Source organism: Cebus imitator, unplaced genomic scaffold (genome assembly GCF_001604975.1).
Source record: "Cebus imitator isolate Cc_AM_T3 unplaced genomic scaffold, Cebus_imitator-1.0 Scaffold90, whole genome shotgun sequence".
In the NCBI taxonomy this organism is placed as follows: domain Eukaryota; kingdom Metazoa; phylum Chordata; class Mammalia; order Primates; family Cebidae; genus Cebus; species Cebus imitator.
The window spans coordinates 5506315-5523991 of NW_016107405.1; the positions used below are offsets into that span (position 1 = coordinate 5506315).

General features: G+C 33.0%; 1 protein-coding gene across 3 annotated transcripts in view; it reads right to left on the bottom strand.

Annotated features, from left to right (window-relative positions):
- Nucleotides 1–17677, bottom strand: part of ASZ1 (ankyrin repeat, SAM and basic leucine zipper domain containing 1) — a 58290-nt gene that overhangs the window by 11462 nt on the left and 29151 nt on the right. For 2 of the 3 annotated variants that reach the window (XM_037740813.1, XM_017535076.2), the window contains exons 5-10: nucleotides 12275–12386; nucleotides 11278–11412; nucleotides 9546–9670; nucleotides 8604–8679; nucleotides 7540–7596; nucleotides 6487–6596 (exon numbers count right to left, since the gene is read on the bottom strand). In XM_037740813.1, the coding sequence (XP_037596741.1) occupies nucleotides 6487–6596; nucleotides 7540–7596; nucleotides 8604–8679; nucleotides 9546–9670; nucleotides 11278–11412; nucleotides 12275–12386 (615 nt within the window). The remainder of the gene's footprint in view (nucleotides 1–6486; nucleotides 6597–7539; nucleotides 7597–8603; nucleotides 8680–9545; nucleotides 9671–11277; nucleotides 11413–12274; nucleotides 12387–17677) is intronic. The other variant, XM_037740814.1, reaches the window with a different exon arrangement.

A 17677-nucleotide genomic window follows, 5' to 3' on the forward strand; every position in this document is an offset into this window, starting at 1 on the left:
TATGGGGAATGTTTATAATTTAAGCTGTGAATTAAAGTTTTTAAGAAATTAGGATCCTCTATATTGTTTCCTGGAATATTTCTCTGAATTCCAAAATAACATTGCAATCTATTGTTTGTATGTTTATCATAATTACAATATTAGTTTTAGCCTGACTATGCTACTGATAATACTATAGCATTTGCAAATACAGGATATTATAATTCATTACCTCATTTATCCATGTAGTCAATAAAATTTGTCTATACAGTCATGTCCCAGGCAATGGATAACACGGTCAGTATGTACACTAAGCTCCTTAGGTCATTCTGATAACTTAACCAGGTAAGGGAACCACTAGCATAAATCATGGTTACAAACCCTAGTATGTTTTAAAAGCATATATGTAGAAACCAATTATCTACTAACGTCCAAGTCTCTACTAACATGTGGGGTACTTTAATCTTAGATATAGAATCATCATTTATGAAATTATTTTAGGAAAAAAACTGGAATATGTTGAAATAAAAAACAGTATTTGTATTATCAATGGAAAAATAAAATATGATATTCTTAACTAAGAAAACTTAGAAAATAAATAAAGCTGATATTAACAGTGAGATTAGAGGAAACTGAGGAACTAAAAAAGTATTTTTGAAGATTTCTTACAGAGAACTTGTATGTAGTTTTAAAAGCTTCTAGAGGCAAAAAATTTGATTTGTCCTCTGCACAGGCATTATTCCTATTCTTTTTTATTTTTTTTAATCCATGCGCTATTGAATTTTTTTTTTTTTTACCTGTACTTTAGGTTCTGGGGTACATGTGCAGATCATGCAGGATTGTTGCATAGGTACATATATGGCAATGTGGCTTGTTGCCTCCATCCCCCCGTCACCTACATTTGGCATTTCTCCCCATGTTATCCCTCTCTGACTTCCCCATCCCCCTGCTGTCCCTCCCTTGGCCCCTGCAACAGACCCCAGTGTGTGATGCTCCCCTCCGTGTCCATGTGTTCTCATTGTTCAACATCCACCTATGAGTGAGAACATGCAGAGTTTGATTTTCTGTTCTTGTGTCACTTTTCTGAGAATGATGGTTTCCAGATTCATCCGTGTCCCTACAAAGGACACGAACTCATCGTTTTTTATGGCTTCATAGTATTCCATTGTGTATACGTGCCACATTTTCCTTGTCCAGTCTATTGTCAATGGGCATTTGGGTTGCTTCCAGGTCTTTGCTATTGTAAACAATGCCACTATGAACATACGTGTGCATGTGTCATTATAATAGAATGATTTATAATCCTTTGGGTATATACCCAGTAATGGGATTACTGGGTCAAATGGAATTTCTATTTCTAGGACCTTGAGGAAGCGCCACACTGTCTTCCACAATGGTTGAACTAGTTTACACTCCCACCAACATTGTAATAGTGTTCCTATTTCTCCACATCCTGTCCACATTATTCCTATTCTTAGTCCCTTAGTAACCAGTAAATGGTTACTTTTGGACTCATATGAAACCAAAAGAAAGAAAATAAAAGAGTTTCCTAAGCAATAAAAGAACAGAAAGAATGAGTTAAGAGAAGCTTACATAAGCAAGAGACTGGGTAAAATGTAATTAATCTGACCAAGTGCAATGAGAGGTAGAAGGCAGGGAAAAACATTTGATGCACAAATCCTCAAAGCTAGGGAGAGAAAGACATTGTTAAAAAAAAAAAAATCATAGGCTGGTTATAAGATGGTGTAGCTAAGTGACATAATTTCAAAATTATCTAGTTGGTGGAAGGAAAACAATTATTACAGGTTATTTTAGATTATAAAATCTGGGTGAAAATTACTGAAAAGACAATCATATAATCTAAAAGGCAGGAGAGGCTTTCAGGATTTGTAGTCTATGCTATGGCTAAATTCTTTCCATAAGCAAAAATCTCTACAAGTAAGTATTATGTACAATAATACTGTTATCTTATTTATTCTGAACATTATATTTCTATTTATGCAGTCTAACAGTGCTAGCTTTCCATGACTATTCATGTAACACTGTTAACCTAAACTGAGTTAATAATAAACTTAAAAACTCTTAGTGATTCTTCAGGCATATTAGGTCCCATCCTATAGTAATATAGTTAATCTTGGGACTTTCCATTTATCTTTATTCAAGTTACCCCTATTAATTTTGGGGAGATATGCTTCAACCTGGCAAAGACTTTAAAATCTTAATTCTCTATATCTCCATCTAGCAATCAGTTACATGTAGCAATTGAACCCTTGAAATCATACATAGTATATTCTCTGATCATCAGGGAATCAAACTGGAAACTGATAACAGAAAAATCGCCAAATAGGTGGACATTAAACACCATACACCATGGATTATGTAGGTAATCCATAGGTCAAAGAGGAAGTCTCAAAGAAAATAAAAATAAACACAGAAGTGAATAAAAATGACCATACAACATATCACAATTTGCGGAATGCTACTACGGCAGTGCTGAGAGGGAAATGTAAAAGACTAAATGTTTACATAAGGAAAAAAAAGTCTCAAAAATGATCTAGATTTCTGCCTCAAGAATCTAGAAAAAGAGCAAAATAAATTCAAAGTAAGCAGAAAGAAGAAATAGCAAGAATAACAGCAGAAATCAATGACATTAAAAGCAAAAACAATAAAGTTACTGAAACAAATGGACAGGTTCCTTGAAAAAAAATTCATAAAGCTCTAGCAAGACTAACCAGAGATAAAAAGAGAAAAGACAGAAATCATCATTATCAAGATTTCATTATCAAGAATGAAATAGGGTATTACAACAGATCCCACAGCCATTCAAAGAATAGCAGGAAATACTAGGGGCATCTTTTGGCCTGATCACCTAGAAAAAATGAACCAAATCCTTGAAAAACCAGACATTACCAAAACTCAGCTACAGCAAGATAGATATAACTGGAATAATCCTATGATCATTAAATAATTTGTAATTTATATAAATAAATAAATAAAATTGTAATTTAAAAGCTAAATAAATAAATTAAATAAATAAATAAATAAAAGTGTAATTTAAAAGCTTCCCCCACAAAATATCCAGGCCCAGATGGTTTCACTGGAGAAATCTACAGAATGTTTAAAGAAGAATTAATGTCAACTCTACATAATCTCTTACAGAAATTAAAAGGGGAGGGAACACTTCCCAATTCATTTTGTAATTTATGGGATTAATTCAGGTATGCAAGGCTGGTTCAATAATTAAAAATCTAACAAAATAATCTACCATTATCAACAGTTGACATAGAAAACCGTCATATCAGTTGGCATAGAAAAAGCATTTGAAAAATTCAACAACAATTCATGATAAAAACTTTCAGAAAAATAAGTAGAGGAGTATAACTTCCCCAATCTTCAAATAGAATCTACAAAATACCTATAGTTAATATCACAGTTAATTAATAGTAAAAAAATGAATGGTTTTCTTCTGAGATTGAGAATAAAGCAAGAATGTCTACTATCTACCACTCTTATCCCACATAATACTGGAAGTCTTACCCACTGCCATGAAGGAAGAAAAAAGGCATACAAATGTGAAGGGAAAAAAATTAACCTCTTTTTTGCAGACTACATGATTATCTACATAGAAAATCTCAAACAATCTACCAAAAACCTAGAACAAATAACAGTCCAGTAAGGTTGAAATATACAGACAACACAAAAATCAATTGCACATGAAAACAAAAAGAGAAATACCACTGACAATTGTGCCAAAGAAAATGAAATACCTAGGTATAAATCTAACAAAATATGCATGAGATCTGTGTGATGAAAATGACAAAATGCTGATAAAAGAAAACAAAAGAAGGTCAGAAATGGTGGCACACGTTTGTAATCCCAGTACTTTGGGAGGCCAACGGGGAGGATCACTTGAACCTAGGCGTTTGAGACCAACTGCGGCAACAAAATGACACCCTGTCTCTACAAAAATTTTTAAAAATTAGCCAGGCATGGTGGGGCATGCCAGTGGTCTCACTTACTCAGGAGGCTGAGGTGGGAGGATCACCTGAGCCCAGGAATTCGAGGTTGCAGTGAGCCATCATTATGCCATTGCTCTCCAACCTGGGTGACAGGGTGAAACCTGGTCTCAAAAAATATAGTTAAAAAAAAGAAAACCTAAAACTTTTAGAGATATCTGTGTTTATAAATTAGTAGAATTAACATAGCTAAATGTTAGTTATGCCTAAATGAATCAATAGGATTCATGCAATTACTACCAAAATCTCAGAAAGGTTTTTTATAGACATAACAAAGCTTTATCTAAAATGTATATGGAAAGAAAAAGGCTCTAGAATAGCCAAGATGATTTGGAAAAAGAACAAAATGAGAGGAATCATTCTTTTTGATATTTAGGCTTACCACACAGAGTGATCAACACATGTGGTACTTGCAGAGGGATAGACACATAAAAAACCCAAAATAGAGAACCCAGATTATACTCACACAAATATGCCCAATTAATTTTTCAAATAATCAAAAGCAATTCAGTGGAGGAGAACAGGCTTTTCAATAAATAGTGCTAGAACAATTAGCCACCCCTAGGCAAAAAGAAATGAACCTCAGCCTAAACCACGTACCTTTACAAAAATGAACTCAAAATGTATCATGGACTTAAATGTAAAACTATAAAACTTCTAGGAAAAAAGTATAGGAGAAAATCTTCGAGACCTAATTTCTTAAACTGTTCTTTAACTTGATACTAAAAATACACCAAAAGTAATATTCTGTAAAGGGAAAATTTGGTAACTTAGATCTCATCAAAATAAAGGTTTTTGCTCTGTGAAAGACCCCATTAAGAGGATGAAAAGAAAAATTACAGAGTGGAAAAATATATTTACAAATCACATATCCAACAAAAGATTTGAATGTAGATAATTCCCAAAACTAAACATTAAAAAACCATTAATCCAACAAAAAATGGGCAAAAGATACTGTTAGACATTTCAACACAAAAAGTACAAAGACAAATAAGCAAAAGGCTGTTTGACATCATTAGCTATTAGTAAGTGCAAATAAAAACACAACAAGCTATTACTGTATACCTATCAGAAATGGCTAAAAAATAATCATGCTAACACCAAATGCTGGTGAGCATGGAGAGCAAACTGGATTACTCATACACTGTTGCTGGAAATATAAAATAGTCTTGCCATTCTGGAAAACAGTTGGGCAGTTTTAAAATATACTAAATATGCTCTAAAAATGCTCTTCAGCATTTATCCCAGAGAAAGAAAATGTATTTTCTAACAGAATCTTGTAGATGAACGTTCATAATAGTTTTATTTGGAATAGCTAAAAACTAAAATCTACTCAAATGTTCTTCAATGGATAAATGGTTAAACAAACTGTGGTATACACATACCACAGGATACTACTCAGCAATAAAAAGGCATTAACTATTGTACTGATACATGCAACAACTTTGATGATCCTCAAGAAAATTAGGATGACTGAAAAAAGTTAACCTCAAAAGGAGATATACTGTATGATTCTATTTCTACAATATTCATGAAATAACATCATTAAAAAGATGGAGAACAAATTATTGGTTGCTAGGGGTTGGCATGGGAAGAAGGATAGATGTGGCTATAAAGGGGTAGTATGAGGGAGCCCTGTGTTAAGTACATTGAATATGGAAGTAGTTGCATGAGACTACAAATGTGATAAAATTATACACACACACACACACACACACACACACACACACACACACACACACACAGACAAATGAGTGCATAGCTCACAAGTAAGCTCTGTGGGTTGTATCAATGTAAATTTTCTAACTTGATTCTGTCCTCAGTTATAAAAGATACTAATATTGGGCAAAGCTAGGTAAAAAGTGTACGGGACTTCACTATGTAAATCTTTGAAATACCCCAAGAATCTATATTTCAAAAATTTAAAAAATCATTTATTGCTCTATAATATGTTAATAAAATCAAATATCATTATTTTCAAAATAGATTTTGGATTATTAATAACCACTGCTTGACAAGTTTATAATACTGGAAATGAAGCTTACATATTGGTACCATAATTTCTCATATAGTAAGGCTGAAAATAGAACTGAACTACATGATATATGTTTTCTTATTGCCCTAAGTGAAAATATTACTAGTTTGAATTTTCAATTTAACTTCTAAAATGATTTTTTAGAGTAAAATGTATACTATAAAAAGCATGGGATTGTTTTTGAAGTTCAATTTAGCAAGATGTAATGAAAAAATAAAACAAAAATATTTCTATGTGAGTTAACAGGAAGACACATTGTTTTGCTTCTTGGTAAATGGCTTTATAAAAATTAACTTTACAAAGCACATCCAATTTTAGAACATGGTATATTCCAAAATTTATTACCCTGGGAAAATGATGGTATCAAGTATAATGACTCAGATATTATGAAAATTAAACTAAAAAAGAACAGTTGGTTCTTAACACTGTTAATATAAACAAGTAAGTTAATTTTACCTGATTTCTAGCTTTGCCTCTTCAGACAACTCTCCAAACTGTATCTCTTCTACCTCTAGTTCTTTAAGAGCAGCCAGAATTTTCTGCTGGTCTTTACGGGTAAATCCATTCTGAGCAGAAATAATTTTAAGGTACAGTAAGTTAGTTATACTTGAATAATATAAAACTCAAAATCACTACAGATGTTTTCTTACTTGATGAATTCACGTCTTGAAAAAATAGGCATATATTGGAAAAATAACACATTTCTAAAAAATATACGGCTTTCTTATAGCTGTGATTGATGTTAGTTACAGCATTAAAATATTTAGATATTATATATAATAACTATAGTCAATTTTTTGCAATACATAACAATTATGATGGACTTCCACAACAAATTACTAGAACTGAATATGTAATATTTCAAAAAAACACAGTAAAACAAATTTTCCTTCAAGTTTTTATTTAAAATATTATCAGTGATAAATGAGAATTAATCCCTATCTTTGTATTCTACCTTTAGTGTTAAACTAAATTTTCTATACTGGATTTAGCTTTGTAGTATGCTTATTGATTTTTAGTGATATTAAAAATTTTAAGTTTCCAATGGGATCACGAAGCCAGATCACTGCTTTTTACATATCCTATTTATCAAAGTATCTCTAATACATCCTGTAGCTATATGTTATGAGATAATACAAGATGGCAAAATAATAGGTCTCAACAGTTTTGAGAACCAAATGAAAGTCTTGGAAGACATGTGTTAATACCCATATACATAAAGGACGATCTCTTATTTCTAAGTGCTCTATATTACAAATCTATTTCACATTTGAAACTAAAGGATCAGTTTTAGCTCAGACATCATAACAATCGAAACCAAAACAAAACAAAACCCAAACTGTAGGTCTTCACATGTTCTTAAAGTAACTTAATACTAACATACTAACACAAAATTTTAGTTATGGTTATCCTTAATCATTTTAAACAGAGCATTTTAAACAGAGAAAAGGATCCACAATTTAAAAAGCATCAAAAAATATATTGGGAATTTTTGAAACTGATGCTGACCTTTGTAAATTCATCTTCCCTCATGGTCAAAAGCTGTCTTAAAGTTATATCCCTTTCCTGTATAAAAGGAAAAAAAAAAAGGCCACCTTTTAATATAATTAAAATAGTAGAAGGGGAAGTAGTAAAGTATTCATAAGTTAGTTACATGCTTCATTCTCAAACAAATTCCAACTTTCTAGAGGGGACAGGATATGTAGATATAGAACTATACTATTGAGTAGATAGTAATGAGTATCATAATAACTATACTCACCTAAAAAGGATAAATATAGCTAGTTTTCCAGATTCAAATAAAATGATTACCATTCATATTTGTTTACATTAAAAGAAAAGCAGTTCTATAAAATTTGACAGAAATGTTTTATTAGTATTTTAAATTTCTGACTGTATCACATTAAACCATCATGTATTTTTTACTCATGATTTCTCAACATAGGGAGAAATTTCAAGATTATGCAATGAAGCTCAACTCTGAAAAACTTTAACAGCATGTGCATACTCCCAAGAGGAGTCTATCTTAAATAGTGCTTTACTGCAGTATCCCCACTTTGGTGATAACTGTCATGGACTCAAACCCCAGAATGTATACTTAAAGCACCGAGATAGTGCTTGGCATATGATCTGATTTAACGTTCATGACAACCCTACACTAGGTATTATTATCCTTATGAAGAAAATGAGATATTTAAGTCACATATTTCAATGATTAAACATTAGAGCAAGAATCTGGTACCAGGTGTGTTTGGTTTAAAATCATGCTCTTCCTATATTCTACTCAAGATGAACAAATACAGATTTGTATCTAAGGGCTCAGGTGTATATGAAGGTTATACAGTGGGTAAGAACTGTTTAATCTCAGATTCCAATTTATATAAATTTCTAGAATAATAAAAAACATTTTTGAAATGTTTATTACAAATTTAAAATCAGAATGTACTAAAAATTATGGAGGAAAGTAAATTGGCAGTTATTCATAGACATGTTTATGAATTAATATCTAATGTTATATTAACCAACAAATAAACATATATACATAACTCACTGTAAGTTACATAAGATCTTACCTTTAATAAATCCGTCATATGTTCAAGTCCAAGACCATGTAAAAATACTTCCAGATCTCCAAATGCTGCATATGAACTATATACATTTATAGCAATGTCAATTTCAGAATAGAATATAAATGCACAAGCAATAAATATATATTTATATTGCAAGAGAATATGAGTAAGAAGGAATAAGAATGAATTAACATAGAATATATTTGCAATCTGCACACCAGACTTATGCTATATCAAAGGAATGAGTGAAGTTTTGTGACTGAAGATATATGAGGAATGTAGCTTATCTTTCCCCAAAATGAAAATACATGCCAGTATGTACTTCTTGTGAAATTTCTGCACATAAAAATCTCCTCAGCTTGGCACAGTGGCATGCACCTATAATCCCAGCTACTTGGGAGACTGAGGTGGAAGAATTGCTTGAGCCCAAGTGTTTGAGGCAAAAACAAACAAAAAACCCCACAAAAAGCAAAAAACGAAAAACAAACCACCTCTTTATTGCAATAAATAAAATGTAAATAACTTGAAATGGGGTAAGGGGAGAATTATTTTTGGCCATGTACTGAACAGCAGTGTTCCAGGGGGAAAAGTATATTTTTAATTTTAGCTTATAAAATTAGAAACGTACTAAAAATAATTAGAAAACAAGGCGTAATACTGTTTGAACACTAACATAATTTCAGAACCTTTTAAAAATAAGTTTTATTGTTAATATTTTAATGTACTTAAAGTTTACATTTAAAGTTTTTATTAGAGTTAGTACATAAAAATGAATAAACATTTTCTAAAATTCTGGAGAATACTAAAAACCCAGACATTTAAAAATGCTCATAAACATTTAAAATATCAGATATTTTAAGTAAGTCACCACATTTACTACAGCAAAATATACACATTTTTTACTTTCTTATAGGTATTCTGTTGAACTAAAATATGTTATATTACCTAAAAATGTGGTCATTTTCTCTATCAGAATCTGTTGTCAATATTTTACAAATAGTTTCTTCCTTAGTTAGCTGTTGAAGTTTTCCTTCCAATGGATTTAAAGTAAAAGAAAGTAAGTTGAAGATCTGAAAAAAGTTAACACCATTCAAATATAATTAACACTGTATAACTTACACTTAAAAGAAACCATATGATTATCTCATATCCAGAAAGAAAATTTTAGCGAGTAAGAGGGACAGAAGTTTCAAAATTTACCCTGATAGCAACTTTAAAAAAAATTGATATATGACAGCTGTACATATTTTTGGGGTACATATATTTTGATACATATATACAATGTGTAACAAATCAGGGTAAGTGGGATATCAAGTAAATTCTTCCTTGACGTATAATAATAGTCAGAAAAGAAAAAAAGTACATCTAATTAAAAATAGTAAAGATTAAAGGAAGAGAGTAATATTTTTGGTAAGCTATAAAGCAAAACTAAAAATTAAGTTTTATTCTCTTATCCATTTGGATAAGAGACTCAGATTAAATATTAAGGTAGTACTTTAAAAACATTGCTAAATGGAAAGAGAATAATGAGCATGACTAAATGTATACAAATCCTAACTGAATACCCCAAAAAGATACGGTGAATTTCTTAGTTTTAAAATCTAACTTATTAGGAAGTCAAGGTTATATCATGTAATCAGTCAAAATGCAAGATCAAATCTCATTTCAATAAATGATTTATGACTCAAAATAACCTTTGATGTTTATAAACTTATTTCAAGTTTGGTGTCATATACTCTAAATTTAACAATGTTATAAAATTAAGTTTTCGAATTTTCAGAGCTTAGAAGAAAAATGGTAAATTCCTTTTTCAAGTTCTACAGGGCTTTAGTGATTACCATTTACCTTATAATAATTCTGAAAATATTAAAATAACATTTGGAAAATGATAGGCATGTTTATCAGGTTGCTTAAAAGGTTAGAGGAAGTTACTTTATATGCAGTAAAAGTGGCTTGGTCTGATGATTACATGATGGAATCTTTGGAATTTTACGTGTTTTCAAATTCAGGAATTCAGTGTTACAAACTCTTAAACTAAGTAACTTAGTTTTATAATTGTACTATATTTGGTCCTTGCTTAGACATTACAGACTTGTGGCTAATGCTTTAATCTTCAGACGAAAAGTTCATATTGATAAAGTAACTTAATGTATCACAAGTATTTATTATTGAGTTTAACATCTGCATGACAGATTATACATCCAGCTGTATTATCACTTTATTGTATGCCCTGTCACACATATAAGAGTAAATGCTGCTTAAACAATTAAATTTTTAAATTGCTTAATATATTAATTAAACTTACAAAAGAATGTTTAGTTACATGTTCAAACTCTGGCATTTTACTAGCTTTCACTAAATAACTTTTAAAATTCTGGACCAGTTAAAAAGGTTTAAATAGTTTATTACAATTTTATTCCTGGGGCCAGAATAAGATTTTATTACTCTTTTATAGAGCTTTTAAATTAGTGTATTATAAGTGCATCTTGTTTAGAAGATGAATCCTCTAGAAAAATAGTTTTCATTACCTGGCTGGAGGAAATACACATATATAAACAATTTAATAATTGCCAGATACACTATAATTACACTTGTAAATTCTAACAAAAAATACAAAAGTTCTACAAATTATAATGTGATATGCCACAAAAAAAGTTTAATATATGCAGAAGGATACCTCATGATGTTTGTTTCTTTTTGCAATCTCACTGGGCAGCTTTCCATCTTTGGTTTGTAGCATTTTATTAGCTCCAAGTTCAAGCAACTTCAAAACTATACTTTTATGACCCTGACGTGCTGCCCACGTTAAAGCCTGTAAGTTGGGGAGAAAGGAAGATTGTTTAAAGAGAGAGTGTATATGAGACAGATAGGAGAAGTTTTCAACAGTATTTACGGCACAATAAAAAAGTGAATAATTAATGGAATGATGCAATCTCTTCATTTCACAATTTAACGTAAACACATTTCCAAAGCTGTAATTGCAAAGCTGACTGCAAAGCTCACTGATTTTTTTAAAGGCAGTGTTTGTATAAAGGCAGTGTTTTATACAATTAACTGATGTTATGGAATAAAATGATTTATTTGCTAATCACTGAAGGGTTTTCTACAAAAAAGAATTCTTATGTGTATTTCAGAGCCCAAATTTTGCTGAGTTATATATTTTTTTGTGTCAAGATTAAGGACTAAGAGAGTTAAATTCCTTATTTCTATTTCTTTTTTCTTTTTGTTTTTTGAGACGGAGTTGCGTTCTTGTTGCCCAGGCTGAAGTGCAGTGGTGCGATCTTGGTTCACTGCAACCTCTGCCTCCCGGCTTCAAGTGATTCTCTTGGCTCGGCCTCCTGAGTAGCTGAGATTACAGGCACGCACCATCACACCTGGCTAATTTTTTGTATTTTTAGTAGAGATGGGGTTTACCATGTTGGCCAGGCTGGTCTCGGACTCCTGAACTCAAGTGATCCACTTGCCTTAGCCTCCCAAAGTGCAGGGATTACAGGCATAAGCCAGCAGGCCTGGCCTTCTGTTTCAACTGTTGATTTTTTCCAACAGATAGCAATTATATCCCAGCCCTTTTGTAATTATTACTTCTTAAAACTCTTTTTTGTAGATTAGTGATAATAATAACATGGTATCAGTGTCTCAGAAACAAAAAGAAACATTGTAAAAATGTTTCTCACAGTGTAACCATTCTCATCCTGGGTATTAACTTCTGCTCCACTAGCAACAAGGAGAGCAACCACCTGGGTGTGACCATCTCGAGCAGCATACATGATTGGGGTCATAAGTCTCCTAAGGAGGAGGAAAAAAAAATAGGTGTTAATGCTGCCATTAATCCATCGTTTTCATTAATTTAACCATACACAATACCACAAGCACTGCTTTGAAAACAAAAATAAATGAAAACTTTTGCTAAATCAGGTGATTTAAAAATCCAATCTTCCTACAAATAAGTACAAGTGAAAGAGATAACACTTTTAAAGTGCTGAATGCTTACACAGCACCCTCTAGTGAAATGTATTAAAACAATCATGAAATAAGCCATGCTTTCTACTATGAAGTTTCACTAATATATGTATTCATCTAGAAAACTATCAGAGTACCCACACTATGCTTATGCTAGGAATATAGTAATGAATAACCCAAATAAGTTCTCTGGCCTCAAAGGATTTGGTAAAACAAATGCTTATTATATTTTATTTAGAGGATTGCTGAAACAAAAATGTAAATTAAAAAACTTTATTCCTTAATATATTATGATTCTACTTTAGTTGGAGACTGAAGGAATTTTATTCTAACTTGGAGACTTACTATATATAATCAGAAAAGAGATAAGTCCAATGGATTAACCAGTTTAATACTCTCTTAAGAGTACTTTCTGGAAGAGGATAGTGGTTTCTCTGTAGTTTATCATTTCCCAAAATTAGAGATTGAATCCTTCTACTACTGAAAGTTAGTTAGCTTCTGGGCCTATTCCAAGGAGACCCCATTTTATCTGCTCTAGTTGGGCTGAACGTTAACATCACGGTCTGTTTTAAAGGAGGTCTGACATTCTGAGCCCAATTTTCGTGAGTCGGTGAAATATATTTGATTTACACACAAAGAACTTTGGAAAAGAAAAATAATTTCAGAGTTCTATGTTTTGATATTACCAAGAAAGTTTATATTGGTTATTCATGTTACATTTACTACCTACAAATAGACTATTTCTCTGTAAGGGTGTTAGTATAAGGGATACCCTGAATCTGATAACTTCATACCAATGTCCTTATTAGCACAAAGCAATTCATATATATCTGTGTCTTCTACTTCATGGTATATTATAATTTGAACATTTTATGTGAAATTATATGCTAAGGCAGTTTGTACAACATTGCCTCCTCTATCTTGAATATCTCTTACATACAGGCTTCATTAGACAGGCAATCTTCACGAGGTAAAGACTGAATTTCCTGGATAACCCAAGCAAACACAAAAAAATATATGCAACTGGCCACATGTGGTAGCTCATGCCTGTAATCTTTGTACTCAGGAGGCTGAAGAGGGTAGATTGCTTGAGTCCAAGAGTTCAAGACCAGCCTGGGCAACAGATAAAACCCTGTCTCTACTTAGAATACGACAACAACAGAAAAATTAGCTGGGTGTTGTCATGCACACTTATGATCCCAGCTACTCCGGAGGTGGGAGAATCACCTGAGCCTGGGAGGTCGACTTCAGGGAGTCAAGATCATTCCACTGCACTCCAGCCTGGGCAACCAGAGTGAAACCCTGTCTCAAAAACAACAACAACAAAAAACACACAAAAAACCCACATACACACACACATGTGACAACAACAAATTATTTGAATTAACTAACCATTCGAATTCAAATTCTTCATTATGTCTAAATCCAAACTCTTGATGTGTCATCTCCACTGCACTTACCCCTATAATAACCCAAATCTGCTCCTCTCAGTCTTCTCTATTTCATCAAGTCACCATTAACCACATTGCTCAGGCTTAAGACTAGGCATAATTCATGACTCTTCTCTATCATTCCAAGTACAAGTCATCAACAGGTCCTATTAACCCTACCTTCATAATCTGCTTCTGATCACTTCTCATCACCTCATTAGCCACTGCAGTGGTCCAAACTAACATCATCTTACTCTGACTTATATTATTGCCATACCCTCATAACTGCTCTCCATGCTTCCATTCTTGGTCACTTAACAGTTTATTCTCTTTGAAAACGCCAAGTTCTCCCCTTTGCAGGAACTGTGAAAGTGCTCTTCCCTTTCCTCAGACCTTCATCTTGCTAACTCCTTATTCTTGTTCAGATCCTTATTATGAGAAAAACCAATAACATTTACAAACCTATAGCTAGACTAAGAAAAAAAAGAGAGAAGAAACAACTTACCAGTATTAGGAAAAAGAGAAGTAACCTCAGTACAGATTATCCAGATTTTAGAAGTATGAGGAAGTATTATAAACAAATTTATGCCAATAAATTAGACAACTTAGATGAAATGGATAAATTTCTCAAAATATACAAACTATCACCACTCACTAAAAAACAAACCGAATAGCCCTAGACTTATTTTGAAAAAAAAAACTCAATTAGTAATTATAAATTAAGTTAAATTTTCCACAAAGAAAACAACAAGCCAGATGGCTTCACTGGTGAATTCTACCAAACAGTTAATGAAAAACAACATCAATTCTAAACAAACTCATCAGTAAACTGAAAAGGAGAAGACGTTTCTCAAATCATCCTATGAAGCACAAATTACTCTTCTACCAAAAGCAGAGTGCGCCATTATAAGGAAAGAAAACCACAAACCAATAATCTTCACTGAAAATAAAAGTGTTCTGAACAAATTTTAACAAATCCAAAAATATACAATACATCATGACTAAGGGCAGTTATTCTGGGAATGCAAGGCTGGTTTGACATTTGAAACATAAATCAATATCATGTACCATATTAACAAACTAAAAATGAAAAAAATGATTATCTCAATAAATGCAGAACGAGTATTTTACAAAATCCAACATTTATTTCTAACAAAAAGAAATCCCCATCTCTCCACCCCCTAGTAATAAAGGATCAGAGGCTAGAAGCCTCCCCATTCCACTGAGGCTCAGGTGGAAAGGGAAAGTGCCAATGATTGGCTGTAGGCCAAGCACGGGTTATCCCTTTGTCTGCATAGGGCACCAGTCCACGCTGGCCCCTGGTTGGCCATAGGCCAACAGACCTCAGCTTTTAATTGGCCACAGGCCAAATTCTTCATCCACATAGTGGGTAGCCAATAGGGATCTCAAAAGAGGTACATAAATCCCAGAAAACCTTGTAGGCAGGGCCCCTGAACCACTGATTCAGGCCCAATCCCACCCTGTGGAGTGTTTTCCACTTCAATATATCCCCATTTTTGCTGTTTCATTCCTTTGTTACTTTGTGTGTTTTGTTCAACTGTTTGTTCAACACACCAAGAACCTGGATGTCTCATGCTCAAGGTCTGCATTCCCACAACACTATCACAATTTAAATATACATATAACTTTGTCTCAGCAACTCCACTTTAGGAATGTGTTCTATTAAAAAAAAAATAAACTATCCAAGTTGCCAAAGATGTTCACTGTAGCATTTTTTTGTGAAAGTAAAAAACTGGAAACAATTCAAGTGTTCTTTAATGAAATGCTGGATTAAGATATCACATCTATACAGTGGAATACTGTATAGTCATTGTAAAGAGAGAAGTATATCTATACATACTCGCAAGTATAGTGTCAATGAAACATTGCTAAGTTGTTCTTGTAATAATCTTATAACTGTATTTCTTGATTCCTATTCATCCTCAATCTACTGTCAGAATAACCTTTACAAAATATTAATATGTTCATTTTTCTTATTCAGTAGCTTTCATGATAAAATTCATGAAATTCAGCTCACTGCAACCTCTGCCTCCCGAACTTGAGCGATTCTCCTCCATTACCCTCCCAAGTAGCTGGGATTACAGGCGCATACCACCACACTCAGTTGATTTTTTGTATTTGTAGTAGAAACGGGGTTTTACCATGTTAGCCAGGCTGGTCACAAACTCCTGACCTCAGGTGATCCACCCACCTCGGTCTCCCAAAGTGCTGGGATTACAGGCATGAGCTTGCCATTGCACTCCAGCTTGGGCAACAAGAGCAAAACTCCATCGCAAAAAAAGAAAAAGAAAAAAAAATTCATATCTCTCAGTAGGATTACACAGGTTATTATCTAGCCCCTGTCAAAGTGGGTCAATTCTGAATACTTTCTATTCTAATATTTCATGCTCTGGTTACAATATTTCTAGTTACAGTATTTACAACTGCCCAAATGAAACAAGTCATTTTCATCCTTCTCCAATTGGACATACACCCGTCTCTAAACTGAATATTCATTTTTACGATCTTCAGTTGGCTAGCTCCTACTCATTTTTCAAAACAAACTTTGAGGCTGGGTGCAGTGACTAACACCTGTACTACCAGCATTTGGGGAAGTCAAAGCAGGAGGATGGTTTGAGCCCAGGAGTTTGAGACCAGACTGGGCAACATAGTGAGACTCTGTCTTTATATAAAAAAATTTTAAATCAGCCAGGCATGGTGGTATGCACCTGCAGTCCCAACTACTTAGAAGGCTGAGGCAGGAGGATGGCTTGACCCCAGGTTGAAGCTGCAGTGAGCCAGGATGACGCCACTGCACTCCAGCCTGGGCAACAGAGCAAGACTGTCTCAAAACAAAAACTACAAAACAAAACAAAAAGCCCCAAAAACCAAACAGTAAAAAACAACTAAGTTTGAGAAATGAACTGCTAGGAAGGTTTCACTTGTCATCCGCATCTCATTTAAGTTTTCCCAGTTTCTGTTCCTAGAGACACTTTCTACTACCTCTAATCTTCCTATGTTGTAAATGCCTATAGCCTTGGAATCTCTTCTGTACTATCAAATTCTTGAGACAAGGACTGGGTCTTTCTATCTCCTAGTGTTTAGCATGTATTAACTGTGTAACAGAAATAAATTTTAAAAACAAATGACATTAAGTGATTTTTTTTTCCTTCACCTACTAGGCTTCCTGAACAGGCAAACCTATAGAGTTATAAAGTAGATTAGTGGTTGCTAAGGGGTGGGTGGGAGCTGGGAGGTTTGGGTGGAAATCAATGACTGCTAATGCATACTAAGTTCCTTTTGAAAATGATAAAATTGTTCAAAAGTTAGATTATGGTGATAGCTGCAGAATGACGTAAATATGCTTAAACCATTGAACCATAACCTTAAGCTTTACAATATGTAATTGTATTTCTTTTTTTTTTCTTTTGACTAGTTTGAATTCTTTATGTATTTTGTGTATTAACCCCTTGTGTGATGCATAGCTGGCAAATGCTTTCTTCCATTCTCTGCATTGTTTCCTCTTTCTATTTATTGCTTTCTCTGTTTTGCAGAAGCTTTGAGGTTTATCCATTTGTCTATTTTTGCTTTTGTTGCTTGTGTTTTTGATGTTTATTTGAAAATTTCTTAACCTAATTAATTTCAGGAACCATTTTTCCTGTGTTTTCTTCTCTAGTAATTTCATAG